The sequence below is a fragment of the Papilio xuthus genome, unplaced genomic scaffold, assembly GCF_000836235.2.
Source record: "Papilio xuthus unplaced genomic scaffold, Pxut_1.1 DF828780.1, whole genome shotgun sequence".
Taxonomy (NCBI): domain Eukaryota; kingdom Metazoa; phylum Arthropoda; class Insecta; order Lepidoptera; family Papilionidae; genus Papilio; species Papilio xuthus.
In genome coordinates this window covers 4,954,211-4,975,264 of record NW_013529869.1, presented here as the reverse complement: position 1 = coordinate 4,975,264, position 21,054 = coordinate 4,954,211, and the positions used below count along the sequence as shown (strand labels likewise).

The 21,054-nt window shown below is 33.0% G+C and overlaps 1 protein-coding gene across 3 annotated transcripts in view; it reads left to right on the top strand.

Moving 5' to 3' along the window:
* mmd (disintegrin and metalloproteinase domain-containing protein mind-meld) overlaps window positions 1-21,054 on the top strand; it is a 188,931-nt gene that overhangs the window by 83,591 nt on the left and 84,286 nt on the right. For all 3 annotated transcript variants that reach the window (XM_013326784.1, XM_013326783.1, XM_013326782.1), the window contains exons 4-5: window positions 5,638-5,688; window positions 19,531-19,610. In XM_013326784.1, coding sequence (XP_013182238.1) covers window positions 5,638-5,688; window positions 19,531-19,610 — 131 coding nt within the window. The remainder of the gene's footprint in view (window positions 1-5,637; window positions 5,689-19,530; window positions 19,611-21,054) is intronic.

The window sequence follows — 21,054 nt, the reverse complement described above, 5'->3', positions numbered from 1 at the left end:
AAATTCTTGTTGTTAACAAGAACGCGTGTTGGCGATGCGGGGGGATGCGGGGTGACGGGGGGGAGTTGAATAAACAACCTTTTGATCTACAACAAACACATGAAATGTACTAATAATAAATCTTTGTTATTATGTTTGCGTACACGGCGCAGAGTTATGAAACAACGCTCAAAGCTTTAATAGAGTTCCGAGGTTATTGAATTTTTTTTTCTTCACATCGTTAAAGGCTTATTTGCTAACGATAAAATATTATTATATGATGAACATAACTTCTTTATAACATAATACAAATTACATTTAAACATAGAAACTTAAAATTTCACATGAAATTAGCGTGGTTTTGCTTCATTTCGAAAACTAATTTATCTAACAATCGCCAATAGCCTAATGGTTAGGGATACAGATTTCCGATCACGAGATCGGGGTTTCGAATCCCACCATTCGACTATTGTCGTAAACCATGTCAACAACCAAACCAAACAAGCCTACAGCTTAGTTGGAATGGTACAAAAATTATTAGTAAGTTAACAAAAATTTGCTAATATTAAAAAAAAACGAAATCAAATCTCATATACGTTTATTTTTCATATCAGTTTCACACATACATTTGATAATTTTTTAATTTAATGATATATTTTTTTTTATTTTTTTTTTATATATGGGATTAGTAATTTAAATAATATATGAGATTATATAAGTACTTCAAATTATAATGGCACTTCACACCAGGGAGCTCGCAAAGAATCTATACGATGAAGTTTGAACAAGTTTAGGTGAAAGTTAAATTGGATCGAAGACGAATATTTTGTGTGTTCAGCCACGTACACACCGGAATGTGGGCTGAGGATAAAATCTTAAAGTGGCGTTGTAGTCGTAGCTTAAATATATTAGAAAGTATAACATTTGTAGTGATTTTTTTTTATTAAAATCAAAAACAAACAAGTAACTCGATTAACAATTTGAGTTATCAGCAAATTATAATTGATGGATACAGTTATGGTTTATTAGAAAGATAATTCATTAGTTTTTTAGAATCTTAGAGTAAAATGAGTCAACCGACCTTTTGTGTCCGCGACCAATATCTCTGTATAAAACATATCGACATACGCATCATCTTTGCCGAACAAATATAAATATATTTTAAATAAAGATTATAGTCTCAGAAACCTACAGTATCTCGTAATAATATAATTGATTGTACATAATACTGAAATCAAAAATCTTATTATATTATATTATAATATAAATTTTACAAAAACTTTAAAGGGAAGAGTGATTTGAAAATATACTATAAAGCCACCACTTCTTTTTCCTATAAATATAAAGAAATAGACATAACCTTCTTATTACTTTCAGATAAATAATACAAAATATAATAATATACAAATGTATGTTTTAAAGATATTTTCACAGATAAAAAATTGTATTTTATGTGTCCAAAAATCCGAATTTAATTATTGATACGATGCTTATTTACGATGGGATTTCGAATTCTCGAAAGTTTTGTTATTGTATTGATTGTTTTTACAATCGACAATTAAAATTCATTAATCCGGTGATTTATTGCACTCAATTAACGAGTTTTTATTAACAAATTAATAAATGTTTTAGATTATATTCATATTGTTTTGGTGTAACTAATTTTATAATCATTTTACAAAAGTAAACATGCACAGAATACAATAATCTTACTAATATTATAAATGAGAATGTTAGGATGGAGGGATGTATGGGTGGATGGATGGATGTTAGAAGGTATCACTAAAACGACTGCGTTGATCTTGCTAAAATAAGGCATAGGTGTAGAATATGGTCTGGAAGAAGAAATAGGCCACTTACTATTTCTTTTTCTATTTCCGCGAAGAATGAATCTATTTATTATTAAATTTATTTTGATTGTATATTATTAATATAATTTTGTAAAAAATGAAGGTTACTTTACCATTCAATTCTTGAATAGGTATATCAGACATCAATCCCATTACGTACCGTATCAGAATCGCCATACGTCAGCTGCGATCTGTATTAATGGATAGGTCATTGTTTGGAAATGTCAGCTTTTGCATCGTTCCGAGTTGAACGCGCCTGTTGATGTTACTGACAGTTAATTCTATCTCTATTATTAGTTCCAATCTTTACCACCGCTATCAACCGTAACCGTCAGCGAGAAAATGGCGAAGATCAAATAAGCACAAAATAGTACCGCTTATAGCCTGTCTATGTATACCACGTCTATTCATTAGCTATAGAGAAATAAGGAGAGAAAGAGAGAGACTACACAGGTCTCAGTCTGGCATAACTTTCGTCTTTGCTTACGTAAGTGAAACTAGTACATCGACTATTGCCTTTAATTTATTACCCAACTTCTGTGCAAATGTTAGCACAGTTTTAACTACGAATTTAATGAATCTAAGTATTCGAGTTGGGATTGTATGGAATAAATGTTTAATTGTAAAGAAGATTTACGTGTTTAAAAATTACACTATTTTCTAAGCTTTTTTAAATTGATAATCTTACTAATGTTATAAATGCGAATGTTTTAATGGATTGATGGATGGATGCTTGTAAGAAGTTATCTTCAGAACGGCTGCATGAATCATGATGAAATTTGGCATACAAGTAGAACATAGCCTGATAGAACACATCGGCTACGAATATTTTTTTTTAATTCCGCGCGGACGGAGTTGCGGGCAACAGGTAGTAAGTTATAAAGAGTTTTAAATTCGATTTAGTAGGCCTTAAACTTCCTTACGTGATAAAATTATTTAGTTTTAGACGGTTCTATTTCATTAATCATTCTACATATCTGTACCTTTATTAACAATCTGGTACTTTCACAATAGCTCTTAGTAAATTCACAGGAAATCTGATTTCTCGAATAGTAAATCGTATTCTTTTTGAAATAAAAACAGCGTAGTCAGGTCTACGCTGGTTGGTCGAATTTGATATGGATGTGCGGAATTTATGCCTCACAAAATATCCCTCGAGCGCTGACGTCCTTTGAGGCGAGTGTGGAATCGATGGCATACGAATAATCAAGTCTTTTCAAAGCACATTCAAATAAAACGGCACGAAGTACAAAGAAATCGGTTTGTTTAAGCGATGTCTGGATATGTAAGAGATTTTTTACCAATAAAGAATATTCCTACGTGTAAAGGTATTTTTTTGCAGACATAAAAGTGATGAATCTAGACTTTCTTTTACTGTGAAAACAATTTCATTGGAATTCCTAGTGTATATTAATTCAGATCGAAAGAAATTATAATAACATTCATTTCAAGTACATAAAAGTATCGACAATAATTTGAGAGAGCGAGAAATCATTAATCATTTATACTGTGTTAATGAAAATCTTTTCCAATAAATCTTTTTGTACTACAAACTAATTGACCTAATAGACTTTATCTAACGGAACTAGAATTTTGGGTAACAGAATAATCCTGTCACTTGAGTTTGTATCATTCTTTGAATTTAATGTAGCACCTGTTTTCTATAAAATTCTCAGAGTTTATCCCTAAAGAATAACCAATAACTTGTATCAAATCTCTTTCCGTTGACTCAGTTATAACAGCTACAGAGTTGGGGAACACGCCCTCTCTCAGATTCGATTACCGGCGACTAATTCTGTTTACATTATGTCACCGCCCGCTAATGCAAGCAATTTTTCTTTGGGCCGAACGGAAAGCCGGAAAAGCCACGAAGGACGGTTTTTTATGGATCACGGCGGAGGGAGAGATAAAAATCAGATAAAGTGTATTCATGGTGGATTGCCGAAACTTGACACCGGCATTAAAAGGAAAACTAAAATGTTCATACGCTCTGGGGCGATGTTTTGTGCGCGAAGAAAACATTTTCTTATTTTTTCGTAAGTAGAAAACTATACTATCAGATATTCCTTCTTATATAAAAATTAAAATCAAACAAAACAAACGGTTTAAATCGGTTTTAGTATACAACTTAATATATAATTTAAAAATAACTAGATAAATAACTCCGTACTAAATCAATTTGACAAGCATTTTCACGTATTAAGTTTACTGAGAAATAACTCGGGCATAAGTTCGCATAATATGTATGACAAATCGCCTGTCACGGTAAGTTTCTTAACGTTACTATCTCACTTTAATACCCGCCATATCTCAGCGTAGGCTGGTGGGAATAGCGCAAATTATTCCTGGTCTGAGTTACCAACAAATACGATTAGTTATACAGCTCTATCCATCTCCTTATCCATAATCTTTGGATAGCGTAGTACTATAAAAATAAAGTTATTACAATTAAAATTATTTTAATTAAAATCAATAAATCCACATGTGAAAATTTTCCTAATTAAAGTGAAATATGTGTGCAACCTTAGAAATGTGATTAACATTATGTTCAAAAGAAATTACGTCCACGCGTAGCAGTGTAGCTACGTCACCCGTAGCATTACCTAACACTCTTGACTACGTCACAGAGGCTCGCTTATATCAGTCGAGATATATCTGACAAGACATAATCATCATATATTTAAAATTAAACACAACATCTTATAATCAAAAAAAAAAGAAATATCATGTGGAAATAAACACAAATGTAATTATTGTAAGTTCTTTTATATTGCAAAGTGCTTCAAATTAGTTAAGCGGCTTAAGTTTTCAAGAATGCAACCTTCGTTTCCCTCTGAACGTAACCGCTGTTAGTCCGCTATAAAAGTTAAAGTTGTTGTGAAGCAAGTTGTGAATTCAATCAAAGCCGTTACCGCACGCCAACCTTTAAGTTAAAACTAAATGTACTTCAACTCTCATAGTTTTACTTAACTATTATATAATTTGATATAGTTAAACATGATGTGGCAATTTACTTCTTTTCAATTTAATGACTCTTTAATATTTATTAACTTACATATAAATAAGATCAGTATTCTGTCAATGTAACTTTACTTGTAACTTAAAAGTTAGTAATGTAAAAACAAAGTTAAATTTAATACTTAACAAGTCTTTTACAACTTAAAATAAGATAGCTCACTTTAAAATGAAACATTTATTTACATATGTCGAAACAAGACAGCGACATGGTCTCATCCATCGTCTAAAGCCGTCTATTATTAACTCGCGGCTACCACAAAACTATTTCGACATCTATTTGAAGCTAAAATTCTATCTGTCACATAATCCTTAAAGCTATTTACTTACAAGATAATTTACGTAAACTTCACCACAAATCTCTCGAAACGCGACTCAACTGTGAACTTTTCGCGTTGTCAACGCATTCGTGGTAATTTCGACTAATTCACGAATTGAAACAGAGATTGTGGTTGCGTTGGTGACGTGTTTTGCGGTCGTGTGACCCCGCTACCAGAATTAACCTGTTCTCGTTCGTCCGTGACATTTTATTTAGTGTTAACATGTTTAAAACCTAACATGGTCGCGATTAATTTAATTTGTTGGGCAATGGGGACACGCTTTCAGGTTTTTGTTTGCTCAAATATTTTTATTGGTGTTTTCTTTTGTGTTATTGAAATCAGTTTTATCTCTTACAGGATTTGCTATGAAATGTTAAAATTGTTGATATTCAAAGTGATGTGATCACAAACCATTGACTTAAAGTGACAGAGTTGCATTCTTGTCACATAGTAATGTGTTCATTTTATTGCAGGGCCGTGGGTACGGATCGGACTATCAACAGGGTACGCGGTCGCGCGCAAGGGTGAGTTATTCTTTTGTTTATTTTACTACCAGATCTTCCTGTCTTTTACGATTGGTAAGTTTATGGAGACAAAAAGATTTTTTTGTTATTTTTATACGACATTTATGTGTTCATGTTAAAATCTCTCTCAAAGTTAGACATTCAATAAAAGTTACAATTTCTTAATATTTCTTGTTAGTAACTATGTTTCAAATGACATGAACAATATGTAAAACTTCAATATTCAAAGGTTAAATTTTCCCATACATTAGACTATGTTGAAGCCCTCTAATCTCGTAACGTCTAATTAAAGCACCAGATGTCGCTCGGCGACGCGCGGAGCCAATTTGTCGCTCGACGTGTCGCAACAAAACAATCATGGCGGCACGATATTTTCCCGCCATTATCTGAACCCTAGCGATATTGGAGCCTAAAGCAATATTACACATGGCAAGTATTTGATCCAACATATAAATCTATGTTCATCACATCATTATGGTACTAGGATGAAATGTTTAATAATATTTTTTTTAATTAAAAAACCACAATCCTATCCTCCATACATATTTTGTTATTGTTAAATTAAAATTTGAGATAAAAGTTAGTTGATATTTCCTTGGTATAAACTAAAAAATCAGTAAATTGACATTTGTTACGGAGTGTGTATATAAAAAAAATAATGCCAATAATAGTTTTCTTGACCAAATACATGAGAAGATATAAATAAATAGGATTTACAGGAAACAAGGCAACTAGCTGGTAATTAACCGCGGGAACACGTTAAAGTGGCCGTACACGTCGTCACAGCGGAGAATTATGGATAAGATTTAATTCAAAACTTGCCCGAGCGGTAAATCACGACTAGCAAGGGGCCTGCCTCTAGATTTCCAGTCTACCTGTGAATACAGCTAGCTATATGAATTTCATTCTTATTCCTAACCACATAAAGATAATTTCAGCTTGAATGGACCACCGGATAAGTCCCATAATGAGATATTGGTTATACAAGGAATTAATTCGTCCCCAAAGAAACCGCTATTCTGATATTGATCGGATTTCGGAAGGCCATTTACCCGCTAACCCAATTCAATGTTGTCATTTGATTATGCACTTTATTTTGATGGTGGTACGACAATTTTTTCAATAAATCAATATAAATACTTTATTACGTGCGATGTATTTAATTTTTAAGAATCGAGTTTGAATTTAGTGGAATTATTTTATACTGAATCATATGATATTTTAGATTATAAATATTTAATAAACAGTTTTTCAACTGGTCTTGTAAACGTTACTATGAAATCTGAAAATTAATTTGCAAATATTAAAAATAAGACTATGAATAGTAATATAATAATATAAAGTCATCTTACTAATATTATAAGTGCGAATGTTTGGATGGATGTGTGTTAGAAGGTATCTCCAGAACGACTTGATGTATCTCGCTGAAATTCAACATAAATGTAAAACATAATCTGGAAGAAAACATACGCTACTAAGTAAGATTTTTTTTAATTCCGCACAGATGGAATTGCGGGCGATAGCTAGTGAAATCATAAAATCATATTATATCGTAAACGTGTCAACCTTTATTACCAGTAGCAATTGGCGAAGCAATTTCAGGATGTACGTTATGTTATGAAGGAAATCGCAAATGGATGGGCACGCTTCGTAGCGCATATGCATACAAATCATAGCATCTGTCGCCATGCACGAGTGGCTTATATCATCTCACGTTTGAGGCATGTCCACAAAGTCAAACGACAAATAAGCAATCTCCTTTGATGGCTCCTTACGTAAAGTCTGACCAGCAATGTAGAAAGTATCCAAATATAGAGGTATTGCAGAACTAATGTATTTGTTTTGCGTATAGAACTAATTTCTTTAGCAACACACAACATAACAATAAGTTACCCAATTTCTATTAAAGAAAATTCCCTACTAAAGAAGAGTCCCTTTTAATAGGAGAAAAAAACGTGTAATTATTTTTACTTTTATGTTGTTATCATCTACAATCTTCGATCATAAATTACATAAAATCAATTGAAGATGACGCTACGTTATTTGAAATTTGATGTTAACTAGATCCTACTGTTAGCTTCCAGATTTTTCAAGTTTTATTCTATCTGAAAATATCGTAATTAAGTGACTATGTTCTAGTTCTAAAACATATACCTATTTATGAAATTTAGTTCTTTTATACAATTAAACTGATGTACGATGCCAAAAAAAGACATAGAACCTTTACTATAAATGCTGTAGAGAGTTGGCATAAATATTTCAATTAATTCTTTTCCGTCTTTACACCGCGCCAAGTGATAAGTCCAAATTGCGGCACATAATTTAGTGAAGGCCCCTCGCGCTGGCAGCGCCATCTCTAGGGCCCTCACATAAAATGCAACCACGCTGCCAACTCAATTTATCTCATTCACCAGCTAATAATGTTTACCTATTTACGGTGGCGAAAATTTAAGGCTAAGAGATTTTTATTTTTATGTCAAATTTACTAGTGGATATCGTTTTTCACTGGCTTTTTACTATTTTTGCATGTCCCTTGTCATGACTAAGCATTGAAATCAATGTTCCTTGAGGCTAATACAAAAATTATTTTATATATTTTCTAATGCTATTGCCAACTTCAGTTTGATTAAATTTAAACGATATCGATAAGGTATATTAATTAAAAATACCTAGTAAAATCGAAAATGGTTTTAAATAGAATATTAATTTCTGCCTTGTTATTGTTAGGGTCCTACAAGAAGCGTATTACTTTCTCAAAGGCCTCAGGCATCTGAAGTTCCTCTTGTGTTGCGGATATTCATGGACGCTGACGATCATCTTGGTCTTCTGCCGCTCGTTTGCTTGTGATTCGTAAAGTCGTTTTAAAGTTTTTCTTGCTTCTCATTTTTTTATTATTATTAGTCGACAAAAATTACCAGTATTCCTTTGAAATAAGTAGTTGTCGTTAGTTGAGATTTAGAGCGTGCAGTCCGACCGAGGTTCACAAAGTTGGTGAACTTATGCGGGCACGATTGTTCAATAATAATTTAATGGCTTCCAACTTTGTTCTGACTTGTATTAAGTTAAATAATCGTACCTATTAGTTTTATACTGGTACTTTGAACTGAGAATTCCGATTGTAAGTGCGGGTGGAATATTTAGTCTCAAGATTTCGTTGCAGATTTCAAACGAAGCTTTGAGTCTTCTTGACAGCAAGTTATTCGTTCGAAGCCCATGTGTAATAAAAAATATGGAATTATTACTTCATTGAGTATAAATAATCTATTCTTCCTTCGCCTCGAAGTAGTAATCATGTCGAGCAAAATAAAAATTAAATCAAAGGTTTGATATAAAACTTATCATCAGCAATGTCTTATGTTTATTTATTGATTTAACAGAAATTTTATTTGTTTCTTTATAAATGAATACTATTAAAGATATTACTTACTGCTCAATTGATTACTAAGACGTTCATTTCTGATGGAGTAATGAAGTGTAATAGCTAATGAGATGTCTGATGATGCTTGTAATGGCATTGGTCAGGAGGCGTGACTCCTGCTTCATTGAGAGGGACACCGCAGGACGCGACTAATGAACCTTGACTGGATAATACCGCTTTTTCCACTAAGCGACTTCTCGTGCCGACAGACATTGGGATTTGCGACTGCTATGGATTATGATCACGTGACCAATGGATAGTGAACTATAAAGTATTTCTGTATTCATATTTATGGCTTAAATGTTGCTGCATTTTAATTTAATGTTAATTTTAAATTTAATGTTGAAATCCACTTTTATAAGGTGATCGTTTTAATACTAAATTAAAGAATACAATTACAAAAATTGGTGTAAAATAAGGTTTGTGTGTAAAATAACAATTTCGATTTGTTTTATATTTTATTAATCAAATAAGATACAAGGCTGAGGGTTAAGAACTCAATTATCTTTCGGCTTTATTAATATTATTGTTTTCGTTGCGGCCCCGCTTCCTCCTCCGCCCCGCGGGCCCCCCGCCCTCCGCCATCTTATCTCTCCAACGATTCATAACATTATTTTACTTATGCCAGTTATGATAGCCTTTCCACCAATGTACATAAATCATCCAATTTACGTTACTTATTTAGGACACGGGTTCGCTTCGTTTTAATTTCTAAAAGGCTTTCTAAAAACCTGTTTGAGAGCCCGCTATAGAGATAAATTAATTAAGCTATGAATATTTTATTTCAATACTTTATTATAATATTCGATTCAAGACTAAGTAAATATAATATTATAATATAAAAATTAATCGCAAAATGTGTTGGTAAGCGCATAACTCAACAACGCCTGGATCAATTTGGCCATATCTTTTTTAAATGTTCGTTTAATTCAAAGATGGTTTTTACGGCGAGAAAAATTCGAATTATTACCGGGAACTATTTTTTTTTTCATTTCACGCGGACGAAGTCGCGGGCGACAGCTAGTATTACAATAGATTTTACTATTTGTTTTTACTACTTATAAATTAAGATTTATTCTAAATGCGAAACAATATTTTATAATACATCATGCAACCACTATCAACTACGCAACGTATGCAGTTCGACAATATATGCTATCATTTTTCAGGCTATGATTTGTTGCTGGTACTTATCATCATCGTGCAATACATTTAGTTGTGCGCAGTAAATTACACTACTAGTATTTCGTCATCGCGGACGGGGTCTATGATTTGTTTGCTTACCCCAACATTTTTCATCCGACTCGCCGTTACTAAATCATTCTGACAACTCGGCGCGATCAACTATTGGCCTTTACACCACATGCGTTCATTCTAAAATAAATCTTAATGACATCGCATTAAGGTATAATATACTAAAACCAATAATCCAGACAGTTTATTATTTGTTTGCCGAAATATAATAAAAATTCACATAATCTATGTTGTCCTTTTCCCTTGTTTTAATGAAAATGACTCTTTATATTCTGATTTTTTTTGTCAAAAACTCGATTACAACAAAAAAATGTTAATTCTAATGTGAATCGATAAATTTCTTCTGCAACCTTCTATTATACAGGTCGCCGCTTACTCGTTTACCACCTTTTACGATAAAAAATCTATCCGTTTTATGTCCCAAACATGTTGCGATTACCTGTTTGCTGAGTCGTACCTGTGTTTGCACAGGACGGCGCCATCGCTCTATAACCTGAGAGTCAACCTTTATGAGGCCCTATTACTCCTGAGCGAGGTTATTCAAATATGAGACGGAAAACGATTCTACTAAAATGGTCTCAGGGATCTTTACTTAAGCGTTGTTCTTGTTTATCGATACTTTGTAAGCGGTTGGCATTTGGCAACTACTCTTTTATTGCCATTATGTCATAAGGATGATATAATGGTCATAATAGTACCATTTAAAATTATGACACTAGTAAATATCGACAAAATTGTAATTTAGACAATTGTAAAATCATTGTATTAGGGTTCCTAGCAGAATTGGATTTTTTGTTGGTTGTAACGTAATAACTCTACTAAATGACATCGTATCACATTAAAAAGAAAATCCAAAACAAAGTAAAAGAACATGAGCACGGGTCGATACGATTCCCTTATATTTTCCCAATAAACGGTTGCCTGTTGGAGCGGCATCGGTGACGCTCCGCTGGCTGGCTCGTGTGAACGCACCTGCCACGGTTCGCACTTCGTTACCCTCGCAACGATGCGGGCCTTTGTCTTGACATTTTCGACAAAAATTGATCAGAAAATAAATACATGGTTCACATTACTAATCCAAATTGTGGCACTCCTGATAATGTTGTTCACATAGTTAGCGATTAAACTTTATTTTCTAATTTCGTACTACATGACTAGTAGCTTCAATTATTGTTATCGGTAAAGTCGTGGGAAGCATTTCTTGCAATGAATAATGATGGATTTCAGCGCTATGTTATTCTAAATTTTAATAAAGTTGTAACATAAATACATCGGTAAATTATGCGTAAGGAATACGCGACAGATTTTCCTAACGTCCCTAAATGTATCACACACCACAACGCTACGTCCATATTGTGTCGCAGCAAACATTACGCCGGCTAAATGGAAACGATAGAGATAAGACACTGTCGACTATTGACGGCTATCAAAACATTATGTGCACTATAATATTTTTTTTCTAAAGGCGGCAATTACTTGGCGTAACAGAGTATTAAAAAATTGCTTTAATAATAACAAATGATACAATTTTTGTTATGACACGCAGTAGTCTATACGATATTTTAAAACAACTGTAATTTCTATATAATAGAACTACATTTTATAAAGTTATTGTAAGAATTGACGTCAACTTTTATATGTTTAAGCTAAAATCATATCATACATGGAGTTATAACATTCAGTTGGTATAATGGAAACAAACATAACGTCATGTGTGCTCACTTACCCGTCACTAACAGGAGCGTCGACAAATCGAACATCCGCAAGCATCGTCCAAATAATGGGCTGTTTACCCTACCACATAACCGCAACAATTACAACGCATTTCAAACCTTATGCGACTCCATTTAGAGTTCATTTTACATAAAGATCACCAAGTAGGTTGAGTAGTTCTTAACGAAGATAGTAGCATTGTAAATTTGTTTCATAATTCTGTGTATGAGCTTAACGAAAGATGTAATTTGAGATGGGTCATGTTCAAAGATATTTTCCGTTTTGATTCAAAAGCAGATACCAATATTCTTCCAAATCTAAATAGCTTGAACTAAAAGCATTGATGTCAGCCATTTACTTAAAAACTATATAGAAGTATGCCGGGTAAACAAATAACTTGGACTGTGTATTAAAGTTTATATTATATGTTATGAAAATTTAACAATCATGCCTATTATAAGACACATCAAGAAAAAACGGTCTTGACAGACGGACGGACGGACGGACGGACAACAAAGTGATCCTATAAGGGTTCTTTTTTTTCCTATGAGGTACGGAACCCTAAAAAGCAGGAAGTAATATAAGCGAAATACAGAAACACTTCAACGCAGTTTGCGTTAACATATCCTTACACTTGGGACCAACAAAAACGGGAACGTGCGCGAGACGTTTATTGTTTCCAGTGACGTCGCAGAATTATTTGCCGTATGATTTATGAATTAAACGCCTAACACTGACTGCAGCTACGTAGATTTATGGGGTTAGATGTTACTTTTTGTCTTGGAATGGTGGAATTTCTTGTATTAACTTCAGACGATTTGCGTACTTAAAAAAATAGTAATTTTATATTTAAAACTTAACATTTCTGTCAGTATCAGAGGGCATAACTTTTCTCAGTGGCTTTTGTACTTAAATCTTAGCTTCAATTCATATTTTTTTAAGATGTTATTGATTCATATAAAATAATTTTAAATTATTACGCTCGTAGGTGGATAATTTAAAATGTATGCCACATGACGTATAAAGAATTGTTTTATTCCATGTGCCAAGTTTTAACATATGGAAAGTTAGAGCATAAAAATAAATTTGATACTTTTATGATATATTAAGTTAGTTGAAAAAAGTTTTGTATCTAACAGCTTTGCCACTTCGGCCATTTATTGTCGCTAATTTACGAACCTGCCGCGGTCTCACCCCAAAATTCATAAATCACGTAAATATTTCTCCGACATCAACGAAAACAATAAACGTCTCGAATGCGTGCGAGACAGTTTTGTTGGCGTCAAGTGTACACAAATGAATATACATATAGCTTTTCTTAGAATTTTTTTTTATATTCAGATGTTAATTTGGCAAAAAACAGATGTTTAATTTATTCTTTTAGATGTAAATCTATTCTGTAAACTTGATAAATCTCACACTTTCTATTTAAATTTTTTATATATTATATATTTTTTTTTAATTTTAATAACAATTTTTAAATTATTCACATCAATTTATCACGTTTTTAACTTCTTATATTCTTTTAACATGTAAAAATATTAAACTAGAAACAAATTAAAAACAATTACTATTTTTAAAGACTCCGTGTTGCGTTTAATTTTCGACGCCTAAGCTGCCCCTGACAGATTTCATGCCCCGTGAAAGAAATATAATTTACGATACTATTAAATCTCCCGACGTTATTTCTTAGCAACACGTAAGTTGTGAACAAAAGGCTCGGACGGCCCTCTTGATTAAAAACACAGCACACGAGGCCCGGACAAAATCAGTTTGTTCCCTGATTTGATTTCCGCCTCAAAGACATTCACTAGGCGGGAAACTGTCGAAACCTTAACAAATAGAATAAAAATACACATTCAACGAAATGTTTAACGTAGTAGAAGGTGGGACAACTTTATTTATTTCTTTGGATGTTTATTCTTTGACGCTTATTATTTAGACTTGTCCAATTGAATCGTAATAAATTCAATTGAATGAATGAGTAAATTTTAATGACTTCAGTATTAATCAAATTAAATAGCTATATTCTACACCTTTGTTAAATTTCAGCGAGATCCATACAACCGTTCTACCAAGGTCAAACAAACATCCATCCATCCATCTAAACATTCGCATTTATAACATTACTAAGATGTATAAGTTCAAAAAATACGGTCACAAAATCCTAAAAGTACTCAACGAAGAGCAGAAAATAGTGAATTTATTTCAAAAATATTATGAACTATACAGGAAATTGTCAAGTTGCCAGTTGTTGTCGACACAAACAAAAACACAATACATTTTTTAGCTAGTGTTCCAGAAATTCATTTTATTGTTAACATAACCGTCAGTGAGTGACGTCGAGGATTACAATAGCAATATTTTTGAAATTTTAATGAATACATTTCTACTTAACTGAATAATTAAAAAATAATATTTCATACTAGCTGACGCCCGCGACTCTGACCGCGTGGAATGAAAAAAAATTACTTAATTCCCTAGATCTCCTCGAAAATTTCAAGTCCAAGATAAAATAAATCTGTTTATCCGTTCTCGAGTTTTAGCGAGACTAACGAACAGCAATTGATTTTTATATATAGATAGATATATATAGATTAGGCGAAATGACAACTTTGTTTAATTTCTCACTTGTTTTTCCGAAGTGCGTATAAAATATGCGGGCGGTAAAGGAAATTAATAATTTACAAAAGCCATTACACCTACGTTAGTCCTTAGTCCGCACACAAGCGGCCAAGAACAATGGATTGGGCGGCGCGGGCTTGATAAATGGCCTATCTCTTTCGCTAATTAAAAACATCACCCCTGTTGACCCTAGGGCCCGCAGATCGTTTCTCGAAAACATTTCCAACCCTAGGTACGGACAGAAAGGATTTTATGTAATTTGCGATACGCGAAACTAGTTAAAAACAATTTAGATGGTTTAATGTATCGATAAAATCAAGCAAATTTTAATTCGATTTGTTCCACAGTCATATTTAAATGTTTTCCTTTATTTTTGCGTATGTCATATGTTCTCTCCTAAAAAGAATAATGATGACGTTCGAGATTACTAACCTAAATAGTAACAATACTGATACTCAATTTTAGTGACTCGTTTGGAAGCCACTTTTAACATTAGTTATGTAGAAAATATATATTCATTAATATCATATTTAATCGTATGTCACAGTTTAATTCTTTATACAAGTATTGAGAAAGTATTGTTAGAAATCAAATTGAGGGAGGTGTGCTAGCGGCGCGGCGCTTCGTTCACTTCGCAGACGTCGCGGCAGAATGTTGGAGAGTTCGTGCAAGTCAATTGTAGTTTTCCAATTGTGAAATCTTGTTTTTGGATATCTTTTGTGTTCGACTGTCGTGTCGAACCGTCGAATAACATTCTCGATATTCGCTTTTCGAGACAACTTTCCTACCGTACAACTATTGTTCAAACTTTATGCAAATTTCTTTATACGTCGCTTTGTGGAAACTTGTTTCGCTCGTTTAAAGCAAAATTTTTATCTTTAAGCGCAATACGTGTTTTATAAAATGTTTGTTTTTCATTACAGAACAAAATTTTTAATACAAACTAGCTGTCGTCCGCGACTCCGTCCGCGCGGGATTAAAAATAGATGTTGGCCGATTCTCAGACCTACTCAATATGCTCACAAAATTTCATGAGAATCGGTCAAGCCGTTTTGGAGGAGTATGGAAACGAAAATTGTAACACGACAATTTTATATGTAAGATAACATTATTACCAATGCTTTTATTTTCTCCATCCTCTATCTTATCGGTATCGGTATCTCCAAAACGGCTAAAAGATCTCGGTGAAATTTGGCTTACATATAGAACATATACTACTAATTATGTGTTATTTATCTCCATGCGGACGGAGTCGCGGGCGACAATTAGTTGCATAAATATGTTCTAAGTAAGCGCTGTATCTATAGAGGTTGTAAGAAAGTACTTGAACAATGGTGGTACAATGTAAATCGTTAAATATTCATAGATCTCAGCTCCTTGCTCAATCCACTGGGACAGATTGTACCGGCGCTAAATCGATGAATAATTAACTCACAACCTGGATTGTACAGAAACCTAGTCCGTGTAATGGAGTGTTGTTTAATAGTAATAAGAACTTTAAGTGATGACTAAGTTTACAGCAATATTAGTATAAGCATAAGTATAATAATAGTATTAAATATTTTACTTTTATATCGACCTAAAACTAGTACTAGACGTTATAAGAAAATTCTAATTAAAATTATACCAAATGGACCAACAATTATATAACAATAAAGAAAAGTGTGGGAGGATGATATTAGAAAGAAAAAAATATCTAAAATTCGCTACATCAGGTCAGGGGCTAGCAAATTAAATTAAAATTAACATAATAATTAATACATTTGCATAGTGCACTCCTAGGCTCCGAGATACAGGTCCAGCCTAGTTCGGGGTCTGCAAGATATTTCAGTGTATTTTATTTTAATATGTTTTTGTGAAGTAAATTTATTCTTATTCTTATTTATTGTTAACAAAATATATATATTATCTGTAACAATATCCTAAAGCATAAAAAATCGTACAGTAAAAGCAAAAATCACTCAGCCATAACCTCAATGCCGTAACTCAGTTAAAACTTTGGTAAGTAAAGCATAACGATGCTGAAATTTGGTTAGTCTGGCGTGCGGACACCGAACATTGCTGTCGATTCGCGTTTTATGGGTCACCAGCGATGAGGGTTTCTAATTTAATAAACAATAGTCCATCGGCTAAAATACACGACTTTTGACATCGGTTCCATAACAGTAATTGAGTATGTGATAAATTCTATTAGTGAAACCCAACGCATCCCAATCGACGGTCACACGTTTGTAAACACTGACCCAACTAGTTGTTGCTTTGATCCTCTACACATAAACACACACTGATTTCGAGGACACGGTAAATCTCACTTGCTAAATGAAATTAACACTTTCTATTTAGCTTTCGTAAAATAAATTCGTATAGTTTATCTCAATAGACTATACAGTGGCTGTGGTGAACCCAGGATTATGGAGGTTCTTCCACATTTTGTGTTGATTCAAAACAAACATTAGAATAAATATCACCAAAGGCAGACAAGTTAATAGCAAAGTAAAACAACTTTTTTATCGGGGATATTTGGGGAAAATCAAAAGATAGATAAGATTTTGGGAACAAAAACTGGGTTAAATGAGATTCGTTTTCAAAATTCCAACGGTAGCCATCCTAATATTAGAAGGGCTTACTTGGCAAATCAGGGTCCTAACCCTAGCCGCTTCATCCTCAAAGTAAAGAACCGAGAATCTGAACCTTATAAAGCAGTCATCTCGATACTAGACTATAGAGCCATCGTTTGTAATAAACTTAAAGTAAAAGAAAGTAACAAAGAAGATTTGGAAGATGTCCAAGAATTGCAAGAAGTTAACAAAGCTAAAAAGCTACTTAAATACGTTGATGAATTGCTGCGAGTCTTAAAGGAAATTTACCCACTACATTACGTAGACGTAAAGAATTAAACGTTGTTTTAAAATGTACATTAAATGAATGTTGTGCTACTAAATGTTCTGTATTTTAGTTTTAAACCTAATTAAAATGTCAAATACCGTATCATAAAATAGTAAATCTTTTGATGCTACGAGTACGTCATCTATCGATAGTTTTTCTTTGGACTATATACTATTGACTTTTATTGCTAAAGCAAAGTTTGATGAAAGTACCAACTAACTTCTACACTCCTTTTCTTTATAAAGTATTTATCGATGATAATTTATTCTAGTTGTAGACTTACAAGGACGAACGTATCAACTAAGTTGAATTCCTTCTTGTTAACTTCGACCTTCGACTACAATTTTAGAGGTTGTATAATCAGACTTTGTATATTCGCAACCTGCGGTGATCCATAGCAAACTCTGGCCCTGGGGCAAACAGGCAGAGGGGGGACGGGGGAACTGAGGGAGGGGTGTGATTGGTGGAAGGGAGGACAGTGTCGGATTACCGCACGGCCATCGTTGAAATTTAATAACGTACGCCTCGGGCGTTTTAGTTCATCTATTTACCTATCCGATCCGATCAAAAAATGTGATCAGGATTATTCTTTTCTAAGAAAATCCTTTTCATCTTTGTTTTACTAAATGCTTTACATGCTTTTTTATGTCACTGAGGAACAAACTTATACTTTTGAAATAGCCAAATTAGCAATTAAACAATATTGCTTTTGATTAGAGAAAAAAAATTGATTTAATAATCCTGAAAGATGACATTTAGAAGATTTCAAATCATTAGATGAGATGTTTTTAATTTATTTTAAATCAATTACTAATACGTTTGATGCTAGCCACGAACAAAACGAGGAAATTAATAACTTAATGATATACCAATTAAATTGTTCAATTTTGTTCATCCAACATCGCTCCAAGGAAGTTTCCTTTCTTCCAACACTTCAGTCATAAAAAGAATACTTTGATGTTTCATTAAATTTAATTCAATTCTGAATACTCGATTCTCTCCACGATACCTCTCCCTCTAATAAAAACTGGTGTTCGCTTTGCGTTGTCTGAAGTTCTTACCTTTTATGGTTCCTTATTATATTTGATTACGGGACTTGACCTTTCTTTTATTACAGTCCCTTTGAGTCATTATTTTACAGCCAGTCTCATTTTGAGTGGACCTCGTAATACGTTAAACTTTTTGTTTTTTTCATTATTTAAAATATCTTGTTGACTAATAGTGATTTATTAATTAGCAATCTCATACTGTTATTATGTTTTTTCCGTCTCGCGATTACGTCACGATGGACACGGGATAAGTTTTCTGTGAAATATAAAAATGAGGATATGTTAGAGGCCGCTTGCTCTTATGCCACACTCTACATTAGAAAAAAATGTAATTTTAAAGCGTTTCGTAATTTCTAATTTTTTAAATAACATTTCGTATAAGGAATTGCCTTCAGGGGTTGCAAAGTTAATCATTTATTTCAATTTAACTAATGTGTTAATCGTGTTTACCAAAATCTAAATGGAAACGTGTGATTACTGCACACCCTCCTAAGTCGTGGGCGTATGTATAAGCTTATTTATAAAACAAACGACTCACGGCGAGCGGTAAAACGCTGGTCATGTTTTATGGCCGTGTAATATTTATTTGTTTGCGAAACTCAGCGGCGAGTAGGCGATTAATTCTTTCCAGGGAGAACGAAAATACGCGAACACCCTACGTGTAGTTTTAAATGGTTACTTTAAATTATTACCAGGGACGCTTAAACGCTGCATAAATGTAATTTAAATCTCTCTACATGAATATGAATGTTATTCAAAGGAAATCTATTTAATTGCTAAAAATATCTTATTAATAATAATTATTGCTATTCTCTTACCGGACCAGATAAGTTAATCAGACTGTACCTATAAATGTAATTAATTTTGTATTTTAACGTTGTATTTCGTTTGTTTCAGACCGGCAAACACTTCCACCGCACATCGCTCCTCATCAAAGCTTTCAATCATAAGTTTAGACTGGACTTAGAGCTTAATACGTAAGTATTTTACTATAATTTTCAGTACTATAATATAGAAGAAACAAATACTTATAATAAACCTCAACATTCCAAAAGAAAAGTCAAAAAAATCTCTTGTATATCTCAATTTTTGTTAGCAATATATTTTAACGTAGAAATGTGAGGCTACAAAGAATATAAATTTATCAATACCGTTGTCTACCACAATATACATTAAGGTACAAAAATCATAATAAATCAAACGCAAATACAGCACTTAACAGAACCTCACCCCTCGATCTTGTTAGTGGATCGTCTTATCTTTAAAATGTACGATAACCGATTGCTCTCTCTTTCTACTACAGGCTATTTTATATAAACGTGTCCTGCTCTAACGTAACACTTTCGAAACTTCCTGAGAGCTGACCTCTTTCATTTGGCCGAAAAACTTGTTCTTAAGTTTGTGAAGAAAATTGTTTGTTTTCGTTTCGAGGGTTGAATGGAGAATTATTTTCGTTAGTTTCTCGAAGCTATTGTCGCGTTTACAGTCGTCGTAAATTCTTGCAGAAATTTCATATTTTACAATCGAAAGCAAGCGTCTTTAGTTTAAAAAAAGTATTTTCAAGACCTACTTTCTTTCCTCTATACTTACTTAACTTGAAATTCTCTTGAGTGAATACGATAACAAAAGGCCTAGTACGAATATTCGAGAGAATATTATCGTAACGTCATCGGCAAAATTAATATTAAAATTTGTGCAGCGCCCTCTACCGGACGTAAAGTACACCATCCTAACTCATATAAATTTATATATTTTGTATTAATATTATATGTTCTTTCGATGACATTACGAAGTAGCGTGTCAACAATATTCGCCATAGGCTTATTTTATTAAAACTTAAAAGAATAGTTTGAAATGTAGCAAAACAACATACATTAACAATCTTAATCCTGTGGGATTGAATCACTTTCTTTTATATTTACAATACACTTTTAAATATCAAAAATCTTTATTCTTACAGGCTTGTCAAGTCACGTCGTAAATTAAAGTGACAGCGGCACTTGCCACGTCTGACCTGTATTCTTTGTCCCAGGTGTATTTCTGATATAAAATAACTCACGTCTCATGTAACTTACTGGGTCCCTTTGCGCAAAGGATACAGGGTGTTTCTTAACTAGACGGTTTGATTCTGAAATTTATGGGTTTTTGTGAAAATTATTGTATATTACCTTAGTGGCAATAACTACCACGGTTTTTTAATGGTTCATGATATTTTTATTATAATTTTTAGGAGAAATCGAAATTGCTAGTATTTTCTTGGTGTCATTTTTAAATGTAATATATTCAAACGTATTATTAAGTCTGCAACCGTCCAAAACCTTTTGAATAAAAACATCTCATATTCGCGTCCCATTTTTATATTTCCCCCACTTCAAATTCACAACTATTTAGTATAGTGTCAAATGAATTCTGTTTTTAAAT